We start from the raw sequence: 22,064 nt of genomic DNA, 5'->3' as shown, positions 1-22,064 counted from the left end.
CGATGTCTCAAACTGAGCTCTGCACCTATTACCAACATTCGCTGAGTTCCAAAGGTAGAAATCTAAACTGAATACAATGTCCCTTTGGAAGCCAGATAGTTTTTCATAGGCTCATACATTTGATTTTAAATTATAATTGAAATACAAACCTTGCCAAAACACAAAATTCTTTGATTCACAGTGACAGGCAGAAATGGGTGGATGATGGCTAACCTGGTAATTAAAAACAAAAAAGAAGGCAATATCAGTGTTAAAACTTCCACATGATCATCCATTTCTCTTACCGAATTATTCTCAAAATGTATAAGTAAATCTATAAGACTTCATGCTTTAAAAACACTGAGAACTTATACAATTTAGAGGGGAAATGATGCCCATAAGTGAAGTGAGTTCGTCCTTCTTTCCTTCCTTCTTTCCTTCCTTTCTTTTAATTATACTTTAAGTTCTGGGATACATGTGCAGAATGTGCAGGTTTGTTATACAGGTATACACGTGCCATGGTGGTTTGCTGCACCAATCAACCCATCACCTACATTAGGTATTTCTCCTAATGCTATCCCTCCTTTTGCTCGCCACCCACCGACAGGCCCCGGTGTGTGATGTTCCCCTCCCTGTGTCCATGTATTCTTTGTTCAACTCCCACTTATGAGTGAGAACATGCGGTGTTTGGTTTTCTGTTCTTGTGTTAGTTTGCTTAACTGTGTGAAAAGAAAATAAATCTCAGGACCACCTGCCTCCCATTTTATTCCTAAAAAAGATAGCTACAAAGATTTTTTTTTTTTTTTTCAAAAAAGGCTACCACGCTCCCTCACAATTTGCCCACAAGGAAATTCTTCGTGGGCCTCAAGATCTTTACCCTAAAACAGTTCTGTTGAATTTCAACCTGGCAGTGTACATTGATAGCTTATCTTCACAGGCATGGGACAAAGGACTGACAGAACTCAAAGTCATCCTTCTGCTTACCTGAGACAAATGCATATCTGATTACTTCATCTGCCCTACTGTCTATGTAAAAATGCAGATTCACAGAGCGAGACTGAGGCATAAGTGACTCTCTCTCTACCACCCTCTCACATGTAAATTGTGTATTCAGTGAAAGGCTGATCAGAGACCCAAAAGAATGCACCCTTTCTTATCTACCTATGACCTGGAAGTCTCCATTTCCAAGTTGTCCTACCTTTCTGGACAGAATCAATGTACATCTTACATATATTGATTGATGTTGCATATCTCCCTAAAATGTATAAACCCAACCTGTGTCCAGAACACCTTGGACACATTTCATCAGGACCTCCTGAGGCTGTGTCACAGGTGTGTCCTTAACCTTGGCAAAACAAACTTTCTAAATTGATTAAGACCTGTCTCAGATACTTTGGATTCACAACTGGTATCATAACCCATCCCAACAGATTGTTATCAAAAGGCTGCTTTCATCACCAAACTGCCCTTTTACCTATATAGAAACTTCACTGAGTCCAATGGTGCTTACCTGTTCTGAGAAAAAGCGGAATCCCTTGTCTTCTCTAATGCATTCATAAGTCTCCCCAAGGACTGGGTTGAATGGCTTACTTCCTGCTCTAAAATAGGTGGAGCAGTATCCTGAAACTGCAAATGCGGCAACAAGAACCTGTTAAAACATTGAAGAAAAGGGAATAATATAGGAGAGATGACTGCTGGGTCTGTTTGTTCCTTATCCCTCTAGATTTTACACACCCCATGTGGATGGGTGTTGATTTGATGACAGTTGCATTTTCTATTGTCTGCACAGAATTTTTATCAACTCTTGGGGAAAAAAATAAGTAAAATTAGGTAAAACTACTCGCACAGAAACCAGCAGGCCACTGAGGTGAAGCATTTTTCACCCTTCCATCCAACATCATGAGTATCACAGAGTTCAAAGGTTCTGAAACCCAGTTTATCGGTTCTGCCACAGGCATGATCTTAGCCTCATGCGCATGAGGATTGTGGTTGTGGGTGCTTTTCAGAGGGCACGGCATGTTTCCCGCAGCCATATGGGGTAAAGGGTGAAGTATAAACAGAAGTTATTTTCTCAGACCTAAGTTCCTGAACAGATGGGCTACCCTGACATTCAGGAAAAACTGATAAAGTGAGGCAAGGTGTGCCTTCAACCTCTAAGGAGTATGAGACCTTTACACCTTAACTTCAGAAACACTCTAGACCAAGGATAAGGCACAAAAAATGTGTCTTCCTGTGTTGGTATCTGGGAGGTTTTGGCCTTGCCTGATTTATGCAAACAGGTCAATTCCTCTTTCACTATGCAGTGAGAATATTATGCAAATGACAAATATATCATAATGAATTCTGGCTTAGCCCATGTCTAGGGTTGGCAAATCCCTGAGGGGCACTGCTCTGTTAGTTATTTATTACCATGCGCTCATATGGATCATCAGTTTCCGAAGCCTTGTCCAGGAGCTCGCTGTATTCCATTTCCTCGCAGAGGTGCTGCAGGGTGTTGAGTGGCTCGTTTAGCTCCACAGGCATAGAGACTTTAGACAGGTCTTTACCAATGTTGTTCCTCAAGATATTCCACAGGTTAATGTTACTGGTGTCAGGACAAGGAGCTGGCAGGCATGTTCGACGCCCATTTCGGAAGGCCCCTCCCGTGAGCTCCCCATTCAGGACTGGAAGAAGGAGAGTCACAGTGAACGACACTTTGCTGTTCTGATTTCACAAAATCAAGAAGGGAAATAACTTTCAGATAAATCTGATTGAGACATTTCACGAGTCTTCATTATATCCTTTCAAAAGTAAATGGAATTCTTTCAATGCAAGGTTGCTAATAAATGCAGAAAACAACAGTGTATAGTTTTATAAATAAGGTATTAAATACACTTAAATATCATTCAAGACAAGACAAGCTAAATTTTAAAAAATTAAATATATTTAATAAGAAGGACTCAAGCTGTTGGTTTGAGAAAAAGGAAAAACCTTTTCTCTTAACCATTTACCTAACAGATTTTTTCAACCATTTATCTCAAGAGATTATACAAAATAGAATGTATTGAACAATCAGGTGCCAAAAGAACAATTAGCGGGGGTGGGGGTGGGGTGGGAGGGGGAATGCCTGCTCATTAAGTCTTCGTGTTGCAATTTGGCATGTAGATAGAACAACCTGGAAGCTCAAATGATGCATACTTTGCCGAGAAATATTGTCTGCAACACTGGTGTTGTCTTCAGATATATTATCACTCACATCACTGATGTAAGACTCATCATCTGAAGCCTAAGGAAGGGAAGAACATACAAGGATCAGAATTCTTGTTCAGTTTTGCCAGCTCAGATAATCAAGTGATTAAAAATAACAAAATATTGTTCCAGTGAAAAGCAGAGGTCCTAGAGGGAAAAGTATTTGACATATGTGCAATAAACACTTGAGGGTCTTCATGAACTAGGATATAGGATCACCAGAAGGGAGCCTGGTCTTTAGCTCCTGTCTTAGTAGGGGCAGGAGGGCGGGGGAGACCAGTAAAGAACCAGAAATATTTTAATATAATACACTAAGAATGTTTCAGGTTGGTGCAAGAGTACTTGCGTTTTTGCCATTACTTTCTTTTGCACCAACCTAATACCTAAGAGAAGGCCCTATGACTCTACCTTAGAGGACTCAGGAGAGGCTACCCAGGGGGCAATATTTAAACTGGGTGTTAGGGAATGAATAGGAGTTGCCCAGTTATTAGAAGGGACAGAAGCACACAAAGAAGAGAGATCGTGCAAAGGTAAGGCCCATGAGAGCAACATTTATCCCAGGAATGCAAGGATGTTGAGAGTGGCTGTCACAGAGGGGAGAGAAAACAAGAGGGCCCGACAGTGAAGGGCTTTTCATGCCAACAAAAAGGGTTCATATGCAATCCTAAGAGTTAGTAAAACCAACAAAATTTTACTTTGTTTGTTTACAACAAACAAAGTGCGTTTGTTTACAACGCACAGGATGTTGGAGTCAGATTTAGTTTTCAGGAAGATATTTGGCAGCTTTCTCTAGGGAGGCCAGATACTAGGATGTTGCATAGATCTGGGTAAGAAATACAGCTTAGTCAGCTGGGTGTAGTGGCTCACGCCTGTAATCCCAGCACTTTGGGAGGCTGAGGCAGGCAGATCACAAGGTGAGGAGATCGAGACTATCCTGGCTAATATGGTGAAACCCTGTCTCTACTAAAAATACAAAAAATTAGCCGGGTATGGTGGCAGGCACCTGTAGCCCCAGCTTCTCAGGAGGCTGAGGCAGGAGAATCGCTTGAACCTGGGAAGCAGAGGTTGCAGTGAGCTGAGATCGCGCCATTGCCCTCCAGCCTGGGCGACAGAGCAAGACTCTGTCTCAAAAAAAGAAATACAGCTTAGATTCAGATGGCCTCTGTGACAATGGGGAGAGACGCAAAGTGAAGCCACCCCCTGCATGAGAAAAATGTGAAACTAAAATGAAACACAAATTAGCAGAAAAATGAAATTAAGGAACAATGTACATACTAAAGGGACTTAGAAACAGAGCAGATCAGGAAAGAGAGGATAAGATAGAACCATCAGAGGAATGGGAAAACTAATGACTTTCCTGTAGGCAAGAAAGCTGCTGATACTTACTTCCTTCAAAATGGAAACAATGCTGTATTTTTTTCTGAATATAAAACATTCTTATTGTAAAAAATTAGAAAACAGGTAAGAGTAAACAGATGAGTATGAAAATTACCCATCAGCCCATCACCTACAGGAAACCACGTAACATTTTGGTGAGTATTATCCTCCAATTTCAAAATGACTGTACAAACATATTGACACATCTATCTTTATATACTGAAAAAGGAGATCAGTTTACATATTGCTTTATAGCATTCTGAATACATTTTCATTATAGTAGCTACAGCTACTTTATTTGGAAAGGCAACATATTTCATTATATGATTATAACAAGGAATTTAACCAGCATATAGGTGGTTTCTAACATTTTATTATTATAGACAATACTTGGATGAACATCCTTGTAAATATATTTTTGTAAATCTGCCTGGAATTTATTTATTTCCTAAATAAATCTGCCTAAAATTTATTTCTGGATCAGATGGGTCACTTTGAGGCTTTAGTTCCATGTTGCCAAATTGCTCTCCTGAAAGACTGGATTAGTTTGTCCTCATCAGCAATATATGGGAACATTATCCATCTTCTCACATCCACTTAAACACTTTACACTATCCATCTTTTTTAGTATTTACCTAGTATACATAAAAGATCACTTTTTTTTTTTTTTTTGAGACAGGCTCTTACTCTGCTGCCCAGGCTGAAGTGCAGTGGTACCATCACAGCTCACTGCAACCTGAGCTCATAACTCCTGGGCTCAAGGGATCTTCCTACCTCAGCCTCCCAAGTAGCTGGGACTACATGCACACACTCCCATGCCTGGCCAATTAAAAAATGAATTTTTTTTTAGAGATGAAGGGTCTTGCTACATTGCCCAGGCTTGAACTCCTAGCCTCAAGCAATCCTTCCACTGCAGCCTCTCAAAGTGCTGGTATTACAGGTATGAGCCATTGCACCTGGCCAAAAGATTGCTTTAAAGTTTGAATTTCATCCTTTATGAACTCATTTTCTTATCTTTCACACATGTTTCAGTTTGACATATAGATTACATTTTTATTTTGTCATGTAAACATTTTGAATTTGTACATAAAAACAATTGGTCTTTGTCTTTAAGGTTTCTGGATTTATTGCTAATGTTTTAAAAATCAGAGTTGAGAAGAATTCATATATTTAGGGAGAACAGTGATGGACAGAATGATTGCACACATGGATGAATAATGGTAATTTTGTTTTTGCATATAGAGTAAGCCCATAAAGATGACAAATTGAGAATAAAATCTTTTTCTGATTCATATTTTCCCGCTGCAACTGGTTCCCACAGTTCCTACTGACTGCAGCAGAGCTGAAGGTTAAACCATCAGGCTCATGAAAAGCCAACTTCTTATGCTTGAAAGTGAAAAAAAGTAAATCAAACTCCTCTGTGTGATTTCTCTGAAAAAAATCTAATCATACTCAATTATGTTTGAGGAGACAAATGTCTACCTAAACCAAATTCACATTGCATGCATGTTTACTGTTTGAACGTTTGTTAAGAAAACACTCACGTTTATCCTACAAACAGCTATAAAGTCTATTCTTCTTCGATTTCTTTCTTCTTTCTCTCTTTTCTTTCTTTCCTTTTCTGTTTCTTTCTCTTTCTTTTTTCTCCTTCCCTTCCTTCCTTTCTTTCTTTCTCTCTTCTTTCTTTCTTTTCTTTCTCTTTCCCTCCCTCCCTTTCTCCTTTTCCTCCCTCCCTCTTTCCTTCCTTCCCCTCCCTCCCTCCCTTTCTTTCTTTTCTTTTCTCTTTCTTTCTTTCTCTCTCTCTCTCTCTCTCTTTTTTTCTTCTTTCCCTCCCTTCCTCCCTCCCTTCCTTTCTTTCTTTCGTTCCTTCATTCTTTTTTGATACAGGATCTCTTTCTGTCACCGAGGCTGGAGTACAATGGTACAATCACAGCTCAACACAGCCTTTACCTCCTGGGCTCAAGGGATCCTCCCACCTCAGCCTCCTGAAGGAGCTGTGACCACAGGCATGCACTACCATGCCCAGCTAATTATTTTATTTTGTTTTTTTGTAGAGGTGGGGGCTCCCTGTATTGCCCGGGCTGGTCTCAAACTTCTGGTTCAAGCAATCATCCTACCTCTGCCTCCCAAAGTGTTGAGATTACAGGCATGAGCCACCATGCCTGGCCTTCCTCTTCAATTTCTAATCTCTCCCAAACTAATATATCATAGAAATGATCTGAAATCACTGGTGTAAAAGAATTCTACAATAATAATGGGCCTTGAGTAAGATGTATACATGTCACATGTGTGCAGTAACTAAGGCTGGGCTATCTTGCTGTGGTCCACTCACGCTACCCTGCACAAAGAGCCAAGGCTCTGCACTATTGTAATCAAACAGTTTGTCCTCTGCCCCGTGGTTAAGAAGTCCTGGAATCAAATATTTCTCTTTACAAACTTAGGGATTCAAAAGAGTTCAGAAAATATATATTTTTCCTAAATGTGACCAGGCATGCAGCATTGAAGAAATAAGTTTAAAAGTAAAGGCAAATAGATTATTGTGGAAGCAAGAAGAACATTTTTTAAAAGAGCAGAGGATTCATTCAGTAAAGTGCATTGGTAAATAACATATAAAGAGGATTTTTCCCTCAGCCATGGAAAATGTTAATGTAAGACAGCTAATGCCCAGATGTTTCTCAGAATAATCATTATAAGCATTTCTTCCTTTGCTCAGTTAGCAGATATTTATTGAGTACCTGCTCTGGGCTCACCAGAACTGTTTTAGTGCAGGAGACACAGTGGTTAAATCTCTGCCTTCATGAAATTTATGTTCTAGTGGGGCAGACACACAACAAATGAAATATAGGAAATATATATATATATATATTTAAGATAGTGATAAGCATGAAGGAGAAAAAATGAGGAAAGAGGGATACAAAAGGTCAGAGGAGGCCGGGCGCAGTGGCTCACACCTGTAGTCCCAGCACTTTGGGAGGCCGAGGCAGGCGAATCACTTGAGGTCAGGTGTTCGAGACCAAACTGGCCAACATGGTGAAACCTCATCTCTACTAAAAATACAAAAATTAGCCAGGCATGGTGGTGCACGCCTGTAAGCCCAGCTACTTGGGAGGCTAAGGCAGGAGAATTGCTTGAACCCGGGAGGTGGAGATTGTGGTGAGGCAAGATTGCACCACTGCACTCCAGCCTGGGTGACAGAATGAGACTCTGTCTCAAAAATAAATAGAAAAACCCCAAAAGGTCAGAGGAAAGGAAGAAATGGCAACTCTAAATTGTAGATAGGACAGCCAGCATAGGCTTCCCTGGAGGTGACCTTTGAGTAAGGGTCTGAAGAGAGTGAAGGAGCTGAAGTTGGGATCTCTGGGGGAAGTGCCTAGGCCAGGGTAGATGGCAAGTGCAGAGGCCCAATTTCCTTTGGCAGCTGCAGTGCAGGATACGCAGCTTGAGCCTAGCCTGCAGCTGCTGCTAGGATTCTCACATGTATAGTCAACTCACCAGGTGGGTTGCTAAGACCATGAGTGTGAAGGCGCGAGGAGCCTTTTGGGGAGAACTCATCACAAGGTGATACAGTTTGGATGTGTGTCCCCATCCAAGTCTCACACTGAAATCTAATCCCCAGTGTTGGAGGTGGGGCCTGGTGGGAGGTGATCGGATCATGGGAATGGTTTTCTCTGGAATGGTTTAGCACCATCCCCTTTGGTACTGTCCTCCTGATCGTGAGTGAGTTCTTGTGTGATCTGCTAGTATAAAAGTGTGTAGCAACTCCCACCTTGCTCTCTTGCTCCTGCTCTGGTCATGTGCGGGCTGGCTTCCCCTTGGCCTTCTGCCATGGTTGTAAGTTTCCTGAAGCCTCCCCAGAAGCCAAGCAGATGCCAGCATCATGCTTCCTGTACAGCCTGCAGAACCGTGAGCCAATTAAACCTCTTTTCTTTATAAATTACCCAGTCTCAGGTATTTCCTTATGGCAATGTGAGAACTGCCTTATACATAAGGGAACTTAGAGACTTGGGCAGATGAGATTGTCCCAGAAACCAAGCCTTAGCTGAAGGGGAAAAGCAACTCTGAGAACATCATAATATCTGTCACTTGGGTTTATCTCCTGGCCTACCCACTTCAAATACTTAAGGCCAAGTGTTGTGATAAAGGGAGAAGTTGCAAGTAAAAACAGTTATTTTATGAAAACCTGTGAGGTATGGGGCACAAGGAATGGGGGTACAGTTCAGCTCTTTCCAGTGTGAGTTGTAGGAGACAGTCACTCTCCTTGCTACAGCAAGGGACACAAGGTATCTTTAGCAAATGGGCAACTCCAGAAATCATTCCTTTGGCTGTTGGAAGGCTCCAGAAGACAGGTGGCATGAGGCTGGAGAGACAGCAGGCATCAGATTATAAGGGTCTTTGTTTTAATAGCTAAGGAGTTTAGAATATTATCCTAAGGACACTGGGGAATACAGACATGATCAGATTTGCCTTTTAGGAAGATTACTCAGGTTCCCCAGTGGAAAATGGATGGGAGGCAGCAAGATGGGAGACTGGAAAAGTTACGAGACTGATGGGGTGATCTAGGTGGGGAGCAGATGGGAACTGAATTGGAGCAGTGGCACTGAAGCTGCAGGAAGATGTACAAATCTGAGAGTATTTAGATGATGGAAGCTACAGAACCCCGGTGAATCAAGGTGGGTGGTAGTAAAGAGAAAGAAGGAGTGAAGGAAAATCTTCAGGAATTTGGTGTGAACAGTTGGGTAGAGGGGCACTTAGATAGGTGATATGAGAGGTATGGGCAGGCTGGGGTTTCTCCCCTGGCGGAGTGGTGGGGCTTGTTGATGAACTCTTTTGGGACGTGCTGCATTAGAGGTTCTGTGAGCACCAGGTGTCAGTGTCTAACAGGTAGCTGGTTATGTAGATCCTGAGCTGACTCTCTCTTGGACGGTTCTGTCCTTGAGCTTTAGACTTAAATATGCAAATGCCTGACAGGTAACTCCACTAAGAGGTCTGATAAACTCATGATGCCTCACGGTGAATGTTTCATCTCCCTGTGACACCGCCCTCCACCTTCTTATCCTGCTCTCTGCCACCACATTCATTCCCCAACCCCTCACCTGTCCCAGGGTGGCACCACCATCTTGCTTGGACTCATGCAATAACCTGCTTCACATCCTCTTCATTTCTGTACACTCAGTGTCCAGGGCAAGCAGTACCTGGGGTCCCAGCTGGGTGTGCCCCAGGGACTTGGAAATAGCTCTCAGAAAGGTAAGCTAGGAAGTCATCAGATGATAGGTCAGAACTCAGATAATGCACAGTCAAGTCTGATTGTAACCTGACTAAAGAAGGATGAAGGGGTCGGGCTCAGTGGCTCATGCCTGTAATCCCAGCACTTTGGGAGGCTGAGGCAGGCGGATCACCTGAGGTTGGGATTTCGAGACCAGCCTGACCAACAGGGAGAAACCCCGTCTCTACTAAAAAAACAAAATTAGCAGGGCGTGGAGGTGCATGCCTGTAATCCCCACTACTTGAGAGGCTGAGGCAGGAGAATTGCTTGAACCCGGGAGGCAGAGGTTACGGTGAGCCAAGATCACGCCACTGCCCTCCAGCCTGGGCAACAAGAGTGAAACTCTGTCTCAAAACAAAAACAAACAAACAAACAAAAACAACAACAACAAAAAAAAGAAGGATGAAGGATGGCTCAGCAATGGGAGCTCAGCAAGGCAGAGTCAGAAAAGGAAATTTTGGTAGCATTATCGACAGCATGGTGGTCCCTGGGGGTGCAGGCAGACAGACACAAATACCAAGTCCTTGTGGCAGAGTATCCCTGTGATGGAGGGTGAGTATGGAGCTCTAACATTCTGGCCCTGTAGCCTTAAGTTTACTCATGTCCCTTGCTCATCAGGCAATCTTTGACTAGAATTAGGCTTGCCATGCAGATTTGCCTACAGGAAAAGAGGCACTAATTAGCAAGGATGATTATTCTGTCCATCTGAGAGTATGTATCAGTTACCAACAGAGATCATTAAATTATCATTCCAGCCTGTGAATGGAAGTCTCTGTGAACCTGTTAATGCATGCCTTGGGATCTGACAGGCAGGTGCATGCCTTGGTATGCTGACAAATTCAGTATCTGATAAAAGAATTCTATTTTACTTTTCTCCCATCATAAAAATGATATGTATTCATTATTGCTTTCTCTTTCCACTTTGTCTTTGTTTCTAAAATCACTCATAATTTCAAACATCCAAAAACAACTACTACTAATTGTCAGGATGTTTCCTTCCAATCTGTTTTCTATGCATATGGAAATAATGTTTAGCAATGATTTCATTTCTGTTTTGTAAAAATGCAGTATAGATTTGCAATCCCAAATGACAAAATTCCTAATCAGCTGTGTGGAAAAGAGTTTTGGCTGCTTTCCTCATGCCAAAAAAAGTTGACTACACTGTAGTAAAAGAGCTAATTTCTGCAACCTGACCAAGGAAGAGGTTCCCAGTTTCCAAGACCTTGGCAAGAATCACAAGCATGAAGAGCAATCTAGTACAGCTTTTATTATAGTCAGTGGTTAACCTCCAAAAACCATAATTACCCAACTAGCTATGTGCTACACATTATCCTTCTAAGCTTAAATTCATGTCCCTAGCGAAAATATCTAATATGTATGTGTCTGCGTAAGTGCATGAACGGTGCTTTCCTAATTCTCTCATTCTTTCTATGTTTATTAGCTAGTCTCCTTCTATAAAGAGCTCTGTCATAAATTCTTTTGTTACCCTGAAATAGGAATCATAGAAGACATTCCAATAAGTGTTGATTCTTTCCCTTAATTCATCAAATTTAAATTCTTGATGCTCAGAAACGTTAAGTGCTCAGTAATTGGGAACTGATAATAGTTTGCAAGTTTTTAGCTTTGCTACAATTTGGGCATTTTACTATGATGTAAACAAAAAAACAAATGAAAGTAACCACCAAAAAGTTCCACAGTTTTATGTTCTTTAACTCAAACTCAGTCACAAGATGTTGAGGCCAACAAGTCAAGGAGGCATACATACCTCATTCTCTGATGAACTTGCAGAGAGGAGCACCTCTTGGGCATCAAAGAACTCAGAAACAGACTCTGACATGGAGAGGCGGCTCTCATTGGCTACTTGCTGTGACAGGGGGAGACTGACATGGATTTGCTCACCAGCCTGCAGAAGACAGAAGCATACAGTGTAATTGCTTTTCTCCCTGTTAGAATAGCTATTCCTTCAAATTAGCCAGATTTCTACTCTTTAATCTGTATGTTAAAAAGTGGCGGCCACAAGTAATTTTCACTCGCAATTCAGTAACGACCACTGTATAAGTTTCCTTCCAATGTGTCTAAAGACCCCAAAAGGAATAGTTGAAAGGTGTTGGTACTGTGCCTTGATTTTAAATCTTTGGTTGATTGATACTAAGCCAGGTTAAGCCGCTATGAATACCCTGATTGACTGTAGAGACAACTTCATTCTCTTATTCTTAGGTCTGTCATATTCTAATGGTATATTAAACATGAAGAAATATTTGTAGAAACTACTAGAGTCACACTAAGAAAATCCATAAAACTAATTTTTGAGACAGACTATATACATCACTTTCCAATTTGATCATGAATTTTAACCAATAAAACACATGACTGGAATATTGAACCTTATTTCAAATTATACTTTTATTCAATAAGTGATAAATAGTTTTCAAGGAAGCTATTTAGGTTTCAATAAAAAATGTAAGAGAAATATATATATATATATATATATATATTTCAGTGCACATTTCAGGTTGAAAAGAAGATTCCAACTGAGATTATCAAATTATTTTTGAATGACTAATTTTAGAAATACTTCTAGATTCTGGGCAGTTGAGTGAATACAAGTGTTATCAGAGAACACAGGGCCCATGGAGGTGAATGGATTTAGGATGGAAAACTTAAGTCAAAGACAAGTTGTCCTGGGATAATGTTTCCTAAGAGGTTAGAACCCTTGTACCTATAGATTTCTAGTAAAATGTATGTTTTTGGTACAAATATGACCTTAGTATCAGTTAAACCTCTCATCTTGTTACATATATCACCACTGTATATAAAGCTCTAACATTACTGTTAAAAAGTGTAAGTTCTCATGCTATAAAGTAATAATTTTATGGAGAGTCATAAACAGAATTATACACTTAAGTTTAGCCCATATACTGAATGTTCTCCTATTCTCTTAACATTTCTTCAATCTGAAAAATGGAATAATAATACCACCTAACACAGAGCGTTGTTGAGAGTGTCAAATGAGATAATGCATGCAAAGTCGTTAGCACAATACCTAGCACATAGTAAGCATTCACTTGACACATGTCAGCTATTAATTAGCAGCAGCAGCAGTAGTAGCTGTAGCAGCACCATTATAATTATCTTAACAAGGTCAGGTGACTTCTGTCCTTAGGGCTTTCAAAACAAATGTTAAGAACACTTTTACTTGGCAACTTCTAAGCTAAATTTTTTTTTGCAACATTTCACCGGCCATTTGATGCTAATGAACACTTCTAATGACGAATGAGACAGACATTGAAAATTAACAAGCTGGAGTAGATATATAAATCAAATATTCAGTGGCATCAGGTGAACATAGGAATAAATAAAAATAGACACTGATCACCAGGAATAAATGATGTCAAGCTCTTATATATCCTTTACTTCAAAGAACATTGAACTGTCAGTGACACAAATATTTATGGAGGGAACCTTATTAACAGTGAAAGAACTGGATATAAATAAACAAAAATATGCAGTAAATTTAGATGCTAAAAAATAGGTACTCTGCATCTATTTAAAATGAGTCTTACCTCATCAGGGCTAGGAATAATATTTACACTGACAACCTGATCACAAATAATAGACTCTGAATGTATTCTGTTCAACCGACTCCTTAGTTCAGCATTCTGGTTGAGTGCCTTAAAATAACAAAAACCACACATGTAATTTAAAATTAATCAGCAAGCATAAAACAGAACAAGTACACAGGTACAAGTTAGACAATAATGTCTGTGATGTTCTTAGCTCTAACTTTTGAAGCCATCAAGAGCCAGACCCTACCAGCAAGGAGTAAATAAATGGCTCAAAATTAAGGTATTCATTTTTTATAAAATAAGATTGATACTTTGCAGGTTGGTGGGCTGAAAGAGTTAATAGATTTCATAAAAGTGATTCATGAAATTTTCTTTCCTTTAGAGTGAGGCCCATTACACTTAAGCCCAGTCTACCCCTACATATATATTACTTTTTGCAGCCTGTGATGAAAACTATTGTTTTCATTGAAAATTCTTTCATGTTTTTGTTCTAGTTTCTAAAGTTTGGGAGTTGTTTCAAAGCTGGGTAGTTATCTTAAAAATTAGTTAGAAATGGAATGAACTGGATTTAGTTTATAGAATTATATTTTAGTCTGTTTAAAGAAAACATCTGTATTTTCATTTTCCAGGAGCACACAATTAATACGTATGACAGTGCTGCAGAACTAACTTAAGTGCAAACAAAAAGATGTCTTCACTGAACAGTGTAGACACTGACAACCATAACAAAGAACATAGCACTGAAAGTACACCAGCTCTAAGTTCTCTACATGACACTACCTCCAACATACTTTAAGTTAGCATCAGTAAAACACTACTTGCTATAACACGGTTTAGTATGTGGAGCAACTGCATTTATTACAAGAAGAGAACAGCTTTACATAAGCATGGCATCCCTACAAGGACCCTGTTGACAAAGGTACAGCGAATCCTCTGGGAATGAACATCCCATTGATACACAGAAACATGTTCCATTTATAGACTACAGATGTAGCTAACTGGAATTATATCAAGCCTCAAGTTAAAGACATGCGAGAAGACAAGGCCCAGAGAAAAGATAGCCTTCTTTTCCTTCCCATTAAGATCAGTGATTAGAAGATGTAAAGATATAAATGTCAGTGCCTAGTAAAGAGGGCATCTGCTTCAGGGAATGGGCATTCTGCTTCATTCAGAGCCAATGAATACAGTAAATCAATATATACACAAATACAATCTCATAATTACAACTCTGTACCTATTAAAACACCCAGGGTAAATACAAAGTAGCTAAACTCTTCATTGCTTACTCCTTGAGCATGGAGCACAGAGCAGCCTCTTCTCTCCTCTCTCCATCCTGGTCCCCATGTCTTCCCTTCCCTCAACCCAGTTTTTGCTTTTTGAGGACAGAACTCTCACTTGCAGCCTTTGGATTTTGTTTGAAGCTGTTAGAACCAGTTTGTAAAATATGTCAAATCATATACTTGATCTGGAGGGCTGTCACATTGATGGATTAAAGGTGGATACAGATTCTACAGTCATTACATTTGGAGATAGGAGGAAATATGTCTCTGACTATCTGAGAAAACAGGAATGTTTTATGGGGGAAAAAGGTGATAACATTCTTAGCAGATAAACCATGTGCCTCAAAGGAAGACTCCTAGTATCTTTTCATCCTGAAAAAGTGCTCAGGATCATTTTTCTTGGAGCAAAATCTCAAACACTTAGAAATAGAAAAAAACCCAACAACGACACTGCATTACTCTTATCTATTGTGAGTACCATAGGCCTTTCTCCTATAAGTTAGGACCACAAAAGATGCTGATTTCTTCTTTGTTGCTTCTCTGCCTACAAGTAAATGCATAGTTGCCTTAGTTACTGAAATATTTGGAACCAGATATGCTTTCGTGTCATATAAGTGGGAGGCCTCATGGTAAGCTATTTGATAGTTCTAATTGCAGAATCACAGTTTTGTTGTTGTTTGTTTTGAGACAGAGTCTTGCTCTGTCACCCAGGCTGGAGTGCAGTGGCGTGATCTCAGCTCACTGCAACCTCGGCCTCCTGGGTTCAAGTGATTCTCATGCCTCAGCCTCCTAAGTAGCTGGGATTATAGGTATGCACCACCACATCTGGCTAATTTTTGTATTTTTAGTAGAGATGAAGTTTTGCCATGTTCTCCAGGCTGGTCTCAAACTCCTGACCTCAAGTGATCCTCTGGCCTCAGCCTCCCAAAGTGCTGGGATTACAGGCAGGAGCTACCCTGCCCAGCCCAGAATCATAGTCTTTACCTGAGGGTTTTATACAAACCTCAAATAATGGTTCCTCCAAAGTAGCTACACCTTCTGTTGCCACTGTAAGAGTATTAACAAAACAACCCACAAAAACTCAAGGGCAAGGATAAGTAGTGGATTTCTTCAAGGTGGGAATGTTAAAGACAGGTTTGCCATTTATAAGAAAAGCTTGCTGTGGATATTTAAAAAAATTAAATTCTTATTTAAGCTCTCATCTTATTCCATGTTCATTAAATGTGATCACGCCTACAGGTATGTGTGATGGGCACACAAGATAACATCTAGCCATTAATATCAATAAGAAATGAACTCAGAGGTTTTTAAATTAAATATAATTTATTCTTTTTCTTAGATGTGATGTGAAAAATAAAAATTCTGGCCTGGGAGTCAGAAGATCAGGTTCTCTTGATCTCAGGGCTAAGTAGTCTTCACCAAGTTACTTAACCTTTCTGGGGTTGTATTAAATAAACATACAAATTTGATTGAAACACTAAGTCAGAATCCCGCACAGTGCTTCTTGGTTATCATGATGAAGATCCACTAGCATCCAGAATAGTGCAAAAATAATTCTGGGTTTGGGGATTTTCTGATGCTTAGATTATGGTTCATAGGAATTTCTATACTTTATGGGGCAAATCATCAGTATTTGGCTCTCTGATAAGAGCATAATCAAGGTATTTTTACATTCTATGCAAAGTTTACTTTGGCATTTATTGGGATAGTCTGGAGAGAGTTTTATCACCTATGTCCTTACTTAATTCTCTTATTGTTGAAACCCTGTTCTCTCTTCCATTGATGGCAAAAAGAGTAGCATGGGAGCAAAAGAGAGAAATCTTAGTTAAAGTATTTCATATTAAGATGAAGGCTGGGTGTGGTGGCTCATGTCTGTAACCTCAGCACTTTGGGAGACCAAGGCAGATGGATCACTTGAGGTCAGGAGTTCGAGACCAGCCTGGCCAACATAGTGAAACCCCAAATCTACTAATAATACAAAAATTAGCTGGGTGAGGTAGCACATGCCTACAGTCCCAGCTACTCAGGAGGCTGAGGTAGGAGAATCACTTTAACTCTTGAGGTGGAGGCTGCACTAAGCCAAGATTGTGTCACTGCACTTCAGCCTGGGCAACACTGAAGAGACTGTGTCTCAAAAAAAAAAAAAAGTATTTTTTCATTAAGATGAAGAAAAATAGAAGTATTTTTATTTGTTAATTTTTTTACATTTAATTTTTTAATGTAATTTTTTTTCAAACTTCAAAACTATTTTTTTTTTTTTAATGATGGCAAATACTCAAAGCCAAAGATCTCCTGTAGTTTACCACTACTGGTAAAGAATTACACTTTCCTGCCAAAATATTAACATTGTGCCAAAAGAAAACAGTTTGGTTCCATTTTAAGTACATAATGATGCATTTTGCTAGTTCTTATTTTAATCACTTTTAGGATTGAGACAAAAGTAGAAGACTCATCTCTGCTGCTATGATTTCAAGCCAGATATTAAGCATGTTGAGTTCAAAGCTAAAAGTTTAAAAGTCATCATTTTATTAATAATATCTATGCAGTGGTAGAAAAGAGTTGCTGTTACATAGCACAGGAAGCATGGAAATCAAGACCGTTCCCATTCTGGCAACCCCAGTGGTGTAAAGTGTAAGCCGGCAACTGAGCATGCAACAGCCCCTTTCTGCGCATCCTCCTCCTTTTGCCTTGATCGTACAGGCTGTTTTTGAAGTTTGCTACAACCAAGTACCATGAGCTTTCTGGTGTAGTGCTCTCAGGTAGTGCTTAGGTCTACAATTATTATTTCCTGCCCTAAAAATTATTTTTATCTAATAATACCATGTTTCTATAATAATATCATTGAAACTTTGGGACAAGTATTGTCAGGGAAATGATGCTCTTCATGACAACAGAAAAGGGCCTAGAAGATGGCAGAAATAAAATAGGGAATATACCCAAGAGGAGTGAGCAGTGGCATAAGCAAGGAAAAAGGAGGCAGAGGACCAGCCCCTGGCACCAGCCAATGAGCAAGAAGAGCTATGGAGACTTGTCAGCAATAACATCGCTATTAGCGGCATACAGGACCAAAGGCCTAACAGGGAGGAAGCACCTTGAAGCCAGGAACTGGGCACAGATTCTTCACACAGCAGGTTTTATGCATATTCTCACCACTTGCTTTACTGAGCTCAGACTGTACTAAAAACTACAATGCATGCTCATTTCCCCACACCTCATGTCCCTTATGCACATTTCAAGTCTAATATATCCAAGAAACACACAATTCCTTTCCAATGTATAAAAGAAGTTACTGTCTTAAAGATTTGAGCCAGAATCAATTACCTAAATTGCCACCTCCTTAGCTACTAACTACCATTCATCAACCCCGGCAGGTAATTCCTAGGTGAAGATTTATCTTAGGCTGGGTGAGACTCTGGCATAAACATTTTACTAAATGGAACTGTGGGTTCTGGGAGAAAAACATAGAAGCCTAATGGCTGGGGAAGGATATGAAACATATGGCAAGATGAAATCATCATAAATTTAAACACTTTAGATAAAAATAAAACTGGTTCAAAAGGAATGAGAAAATGAGCATAAAAACTGTCAAAGCTAGAGCTGTCAAAAACCAAATCCTGGGTCTCTCTTAAAAATCACTTGTTTTTTCAATTACAAAAATACCATTATAGTATATTTGGAAAATGCAAAATATAGACAAATTTTTAAAAAAGGTATCTTACTACCCGACTGTTGGTAGCTTGGCCCATTTCTTTCTAGATTTTTTTTCCTCTGTATTTTTCAATATTGTTTAATGGGTGCACAGTTTACATACTGTATCTGCCCCTTATTCTTTGCACATAAGCAGTTATTTTGTTTCAAACTCTTCACACACATAATTTTAATAGTTGCATTAGCAAGTATTTCCTACTATTGGACACTTAGGCTGTTACTGATTTTTACTAGTATAAATAATACTGCCATCAATATGTGCATGATTGTTTTCTAAATTTCAGCATTAATAGGCATATCAGCCATGGACCTACAGGGTAAAAGGGTAAAAAACATTTTAAGGCTTTTAATAAATATTGCCAAATTATATTCAAAATGACAACAGTTTAAAGTTCAAAGAAGATATGAAGGATTCTATAAAAAGTATCTTCACATACAACAAATTTGGCCAAGTCTCAGGGAACTATGAAATTCAGGAATAAACAAATACACTTGCAACTTTTATTTCATCACAGAATAATTATTTGGGTATGTGAAATGTTGTGGACAGAGAGGATGACAGATATGACTGGGATTTTACATTATGCTACTATACAGTATGTTAAGCAATTTTTTTGCTTCAATTCTCATATTTACATTTCGCTGATTCTAAGATGCACATTTCCCCCTACATTCACCGCCTCTGAAGCACTGTGTCAGTCCAATTGACAGCAGTGTTTTTTTTCCTTTTCTCAGTAATGCACAAAATGATGATGCATGTAACAACTGATGGCATCTTGATTTAATAAAATACAGTGATTCTAGCTGGAATAGATGGGTCATATTCCGTTATTCACATTTATATGAGCCCAACTCTCACTGCATTTAACACAAGCTGTGCACAATTTCTGGGGCCAGGAATCAAACTAGTAACAGTGATAAAATGTAATGTATTCAAGATAGGCTCAAGATGAGTTGGATTTTTATTATTATGCTAATCTGGGGTGCTGAGGTTGCCTTAGTTTTATTACAGACTATTTCATTTTGGCGTTCAGGGTACTGCATTAAACAAGACATAAGCTGGGTGCAGTGGTTCATGCCTATAATCCCAGCACTTCAGGAGTCTGAGGTGGGAGGATCACTTGAGGCCAGGAGTTCGAGACCAGCCTGGGCAACATGGTGAAATCCCACCTGTACTAAAAATACAAAAAATTAGCCAGACGTGGTGGTGCATTCCTGTAATACATTCCTGTAATACCAGCTAGTTGGGAAGCTGTGGCAGGAGAATCACTTGCGCACCCAGGAGGTGGAGGTTGCAGTGAGCTGAGACTGCGTCACTGCACTCCAAACAGGGCAACAGAGCAAGACTCTGCCTCCAAAAAACAAACAAACAAAAAAATATGAAATTATAGCTGATGTGAAACAAAGTCAATTATAAGGGATAGATGCCACATAAAATGTCCTGTCTACAGGCTTGGGTCCAACATCTAGGCTCCCTCTCAAGTGTGAAAGTTTAAGTTTCATGGGGGTTAAATAATAGAATTATATATGTTTTTGTGTACATATAGATCAGGAAGTAATATTACTTTATTTATTTTTATTTTTTTGAGACAGAGTCTGACTCTGTCGCCCAGCTGGAGTGCAATGGTGCAATCTTGGCTCACTGCAACCTCTGCCTCCCAGGTTCAAGCAATTCTCCTGCCTCAGCCTCCCAAGTAGCTGGGATTACAGGCACCTGCCACCACGCCCAGCTAATTTTTTGTATTTTTAGTAGAGACAGGGTTTCACCATGTTGGCCAGGCTGGTCGAAGTAATATTACTTTAGAAGAGCAATTCATTAGACTGTCCAACCTTGCAAATTTTTGTTTGCTCAAGGCAGGTAACAATTTATGCTGAGCATGTTGTAAAAATGCTAATTTCAAGTATTTTATCTGCTATGTGCCTTCGAAAAAGATGATAAAATTTGCTGAGTCTGATATACTTAAAGCCTTGTTGAAATGCAGCACTTTAATCATTAGACATACATCAAATAGGACTTATGTTAAATAAAACATAGGCTTTAAAAGTTTTAGACTGCTTAAATAAGTTTGTTTGTTTGCTTTAGAGACAGGATCTTGCTCTGTTGCCCAGCCTGGAGTGCAGTGGTGGTATCATGGCTCATTGTAATCTTGAAATCCTGGGTGCAAGAAATTCTCCTGCCTCTACCTCCCAAAGAACTGGGATTATAGGCATAAGCCACTGTGCTTGGCCTAAAGATGTTATTGAAATTCAGTCTCTCTCCCTCCTCCCCTCTCTGCGGGACACCTGGCTTTTTTTCTGGACCTCAGAAAAATATCTGGGAGTTTAACTGATGACATTTAATATGGACCAAACATGTCTTTAGGCTACCTAAAATGATGCTATAATGTGAAGTTATACTAATTCAAAAACATACTCAGAACATGGAGAAGAATGGTCTCAATGTACTCAAGCTAATTAGCACTTGATCAGTCTTAAGTGCTACATTAAAAGAGGGACAGCGAGAACAGAGTTGGCCAACCAGGAGGGCTGATCAGTTGCTTTCCACCCTCACTATTTCCTTATCTGCTGGCCCCTTTTTCTCAAGATATAAACATGCTGAGGCTCCCAAATTCCAGGGCTGACAGTCAGTCCATATATTAGTTGCTACCAAATTGGATTCTGTTAACCTTTTTCTTCCTGACACTATTGAAACTCCCCTTGGTCTCAATGGTCATCGCTTCTAAATCCTCTAGCTGCTTCCCCTGAGTCTCCATCAAAGGCTTCTCTTTCTTGGCCTGTCTTTTATTTTATTTTATTTTTTGAGACGGAGTCTTGCTCTGTTGCCTAGGCTGGAGTGATCTCGGCTCACTGCAACCTCTGCCTCCTGGGTTCAAGCAATTCTCCTGCCTCAGCCTTCCAAGTAGCTGGGACTACAGGCATGTGCCATCAAGCCTGGCTAATTTTTGTATTTTGTAGAGATGGGGTTTCACCATGTTGGCCAGGCTGGTCTCAAACTCCTGACATCATGTGATCCACCAGCCTTGGCCTCCTAAAGTGCTGGGATTAAGGTGTGATCTACTGCGCTTGACCACTTGGCCTTCTTTTGTTTTTTTTTTTTGTTCTTTTTGAGACGGAGTTTCACTCTCGTTGCTCAGGCTGGAGTGCAATGGTGCGATTTCAGCTCATTGCAACCTCCGCCTCCCGGGTTCAAGTGATTCTCCTGCCTCAGCCTCCCAAACAGCTGGGATTACAGGTGCCCGCCACCACGCCCGGCTAATTTTTGTATTTTCAGTAGAGATGAGGTTTCGCCTATTGGCCAGGCTGGTCTCGAACTCCTGACCTCGTGATCCACCCACCTCGGCCTCCCAAAATGCTGGGATTACAGGTGTGAGCCACCATGCCCTGCCGTCCTGTCATTTAAATGTTAATCTTCTCTATAGCAGCAGGAGCACTACTGACCCTTTTATTCTGACTGCAATGCAATTCGTCAACATCTGTAACTGCCCTGATATGCAGGGGCATCCATCTTCCTCTCTAGCCTAGACCTGTCTTCTGAGCTCTAGACATAAATATCTAACTGCCTGTTAAATGCCCCACAGACACCTCAATCTCCACAGAAATCCATCATCAAATACCTAAAGCAAACCAGCTCCTCTTGTAGTCCCACCTTGGGGACAATAACTT

General features: G+C 40.1%; 1 protein-coding gene across 36 annotated transcripts in view; it reads right to left on the bottom strand.

Annotated features, from left to right (window-relative positions):
* Positions 1-22,064, bottom strand: part of OSBPL6 (oxysterol binding protein like 6) — a 199,656-nt gene that overhangs the window by 10,480 nt on the left and 167,112 nt on the right. For 26 of the 36 annotated variants that reach the window (XM_003776032.5, XM_063712878.1, XM_063712873.1 and 23 more), the window contains 6 exons: positions 13,411-13,518; positions 11,613-11,750; positions 3,157-3,244; positions 2,389-2,642; positions 1,490-1,627; positions 150-213 (listed from right to left, as the gene is read on the bottom strand). In XM_003776032.5, coding sequence (XP_003776080.2) covers positions 150-213; positions 1,490-1,627; positions 2,389-2,642; positions 3,157-3,244; positions 11,613-11,750; positions 13,411-13,518 — 790 coding nt within the window. The remainder of the gene's footprint in view (positions 1-149; positions 214-1,489; positions 1,628-2,388; positions 2,643-3,156; positions 3,245-11,612; positions 11,751-13,410; positions 13,519-22,064) is intronic. The other 10 variants (XM_063712892.1, XM_063712887.1, XM_063712891.1 and 7 more) reach the window with 1 other exon arrangement.

The sequence above is a fragment of the Pongo abelii genome, chromosome 11, assembly GCF_028885655.2.
Source record: "Pongo abelii isolate AG06213 chromosome 11, NHGRI_mPonAbe1-v2.0_pri, whole genome shotgun sequence".
NCBI classification, from domain to species: Eukaryota; Metazoa; Chordata; class Mammalia; order Primates; family Hominidae; genus Pongo; species Pongo abelii.
Note: the sequence above shows the minus strand (reverse complement) of the source record. Positions and strands in the feature narration are given on the sequence as shown.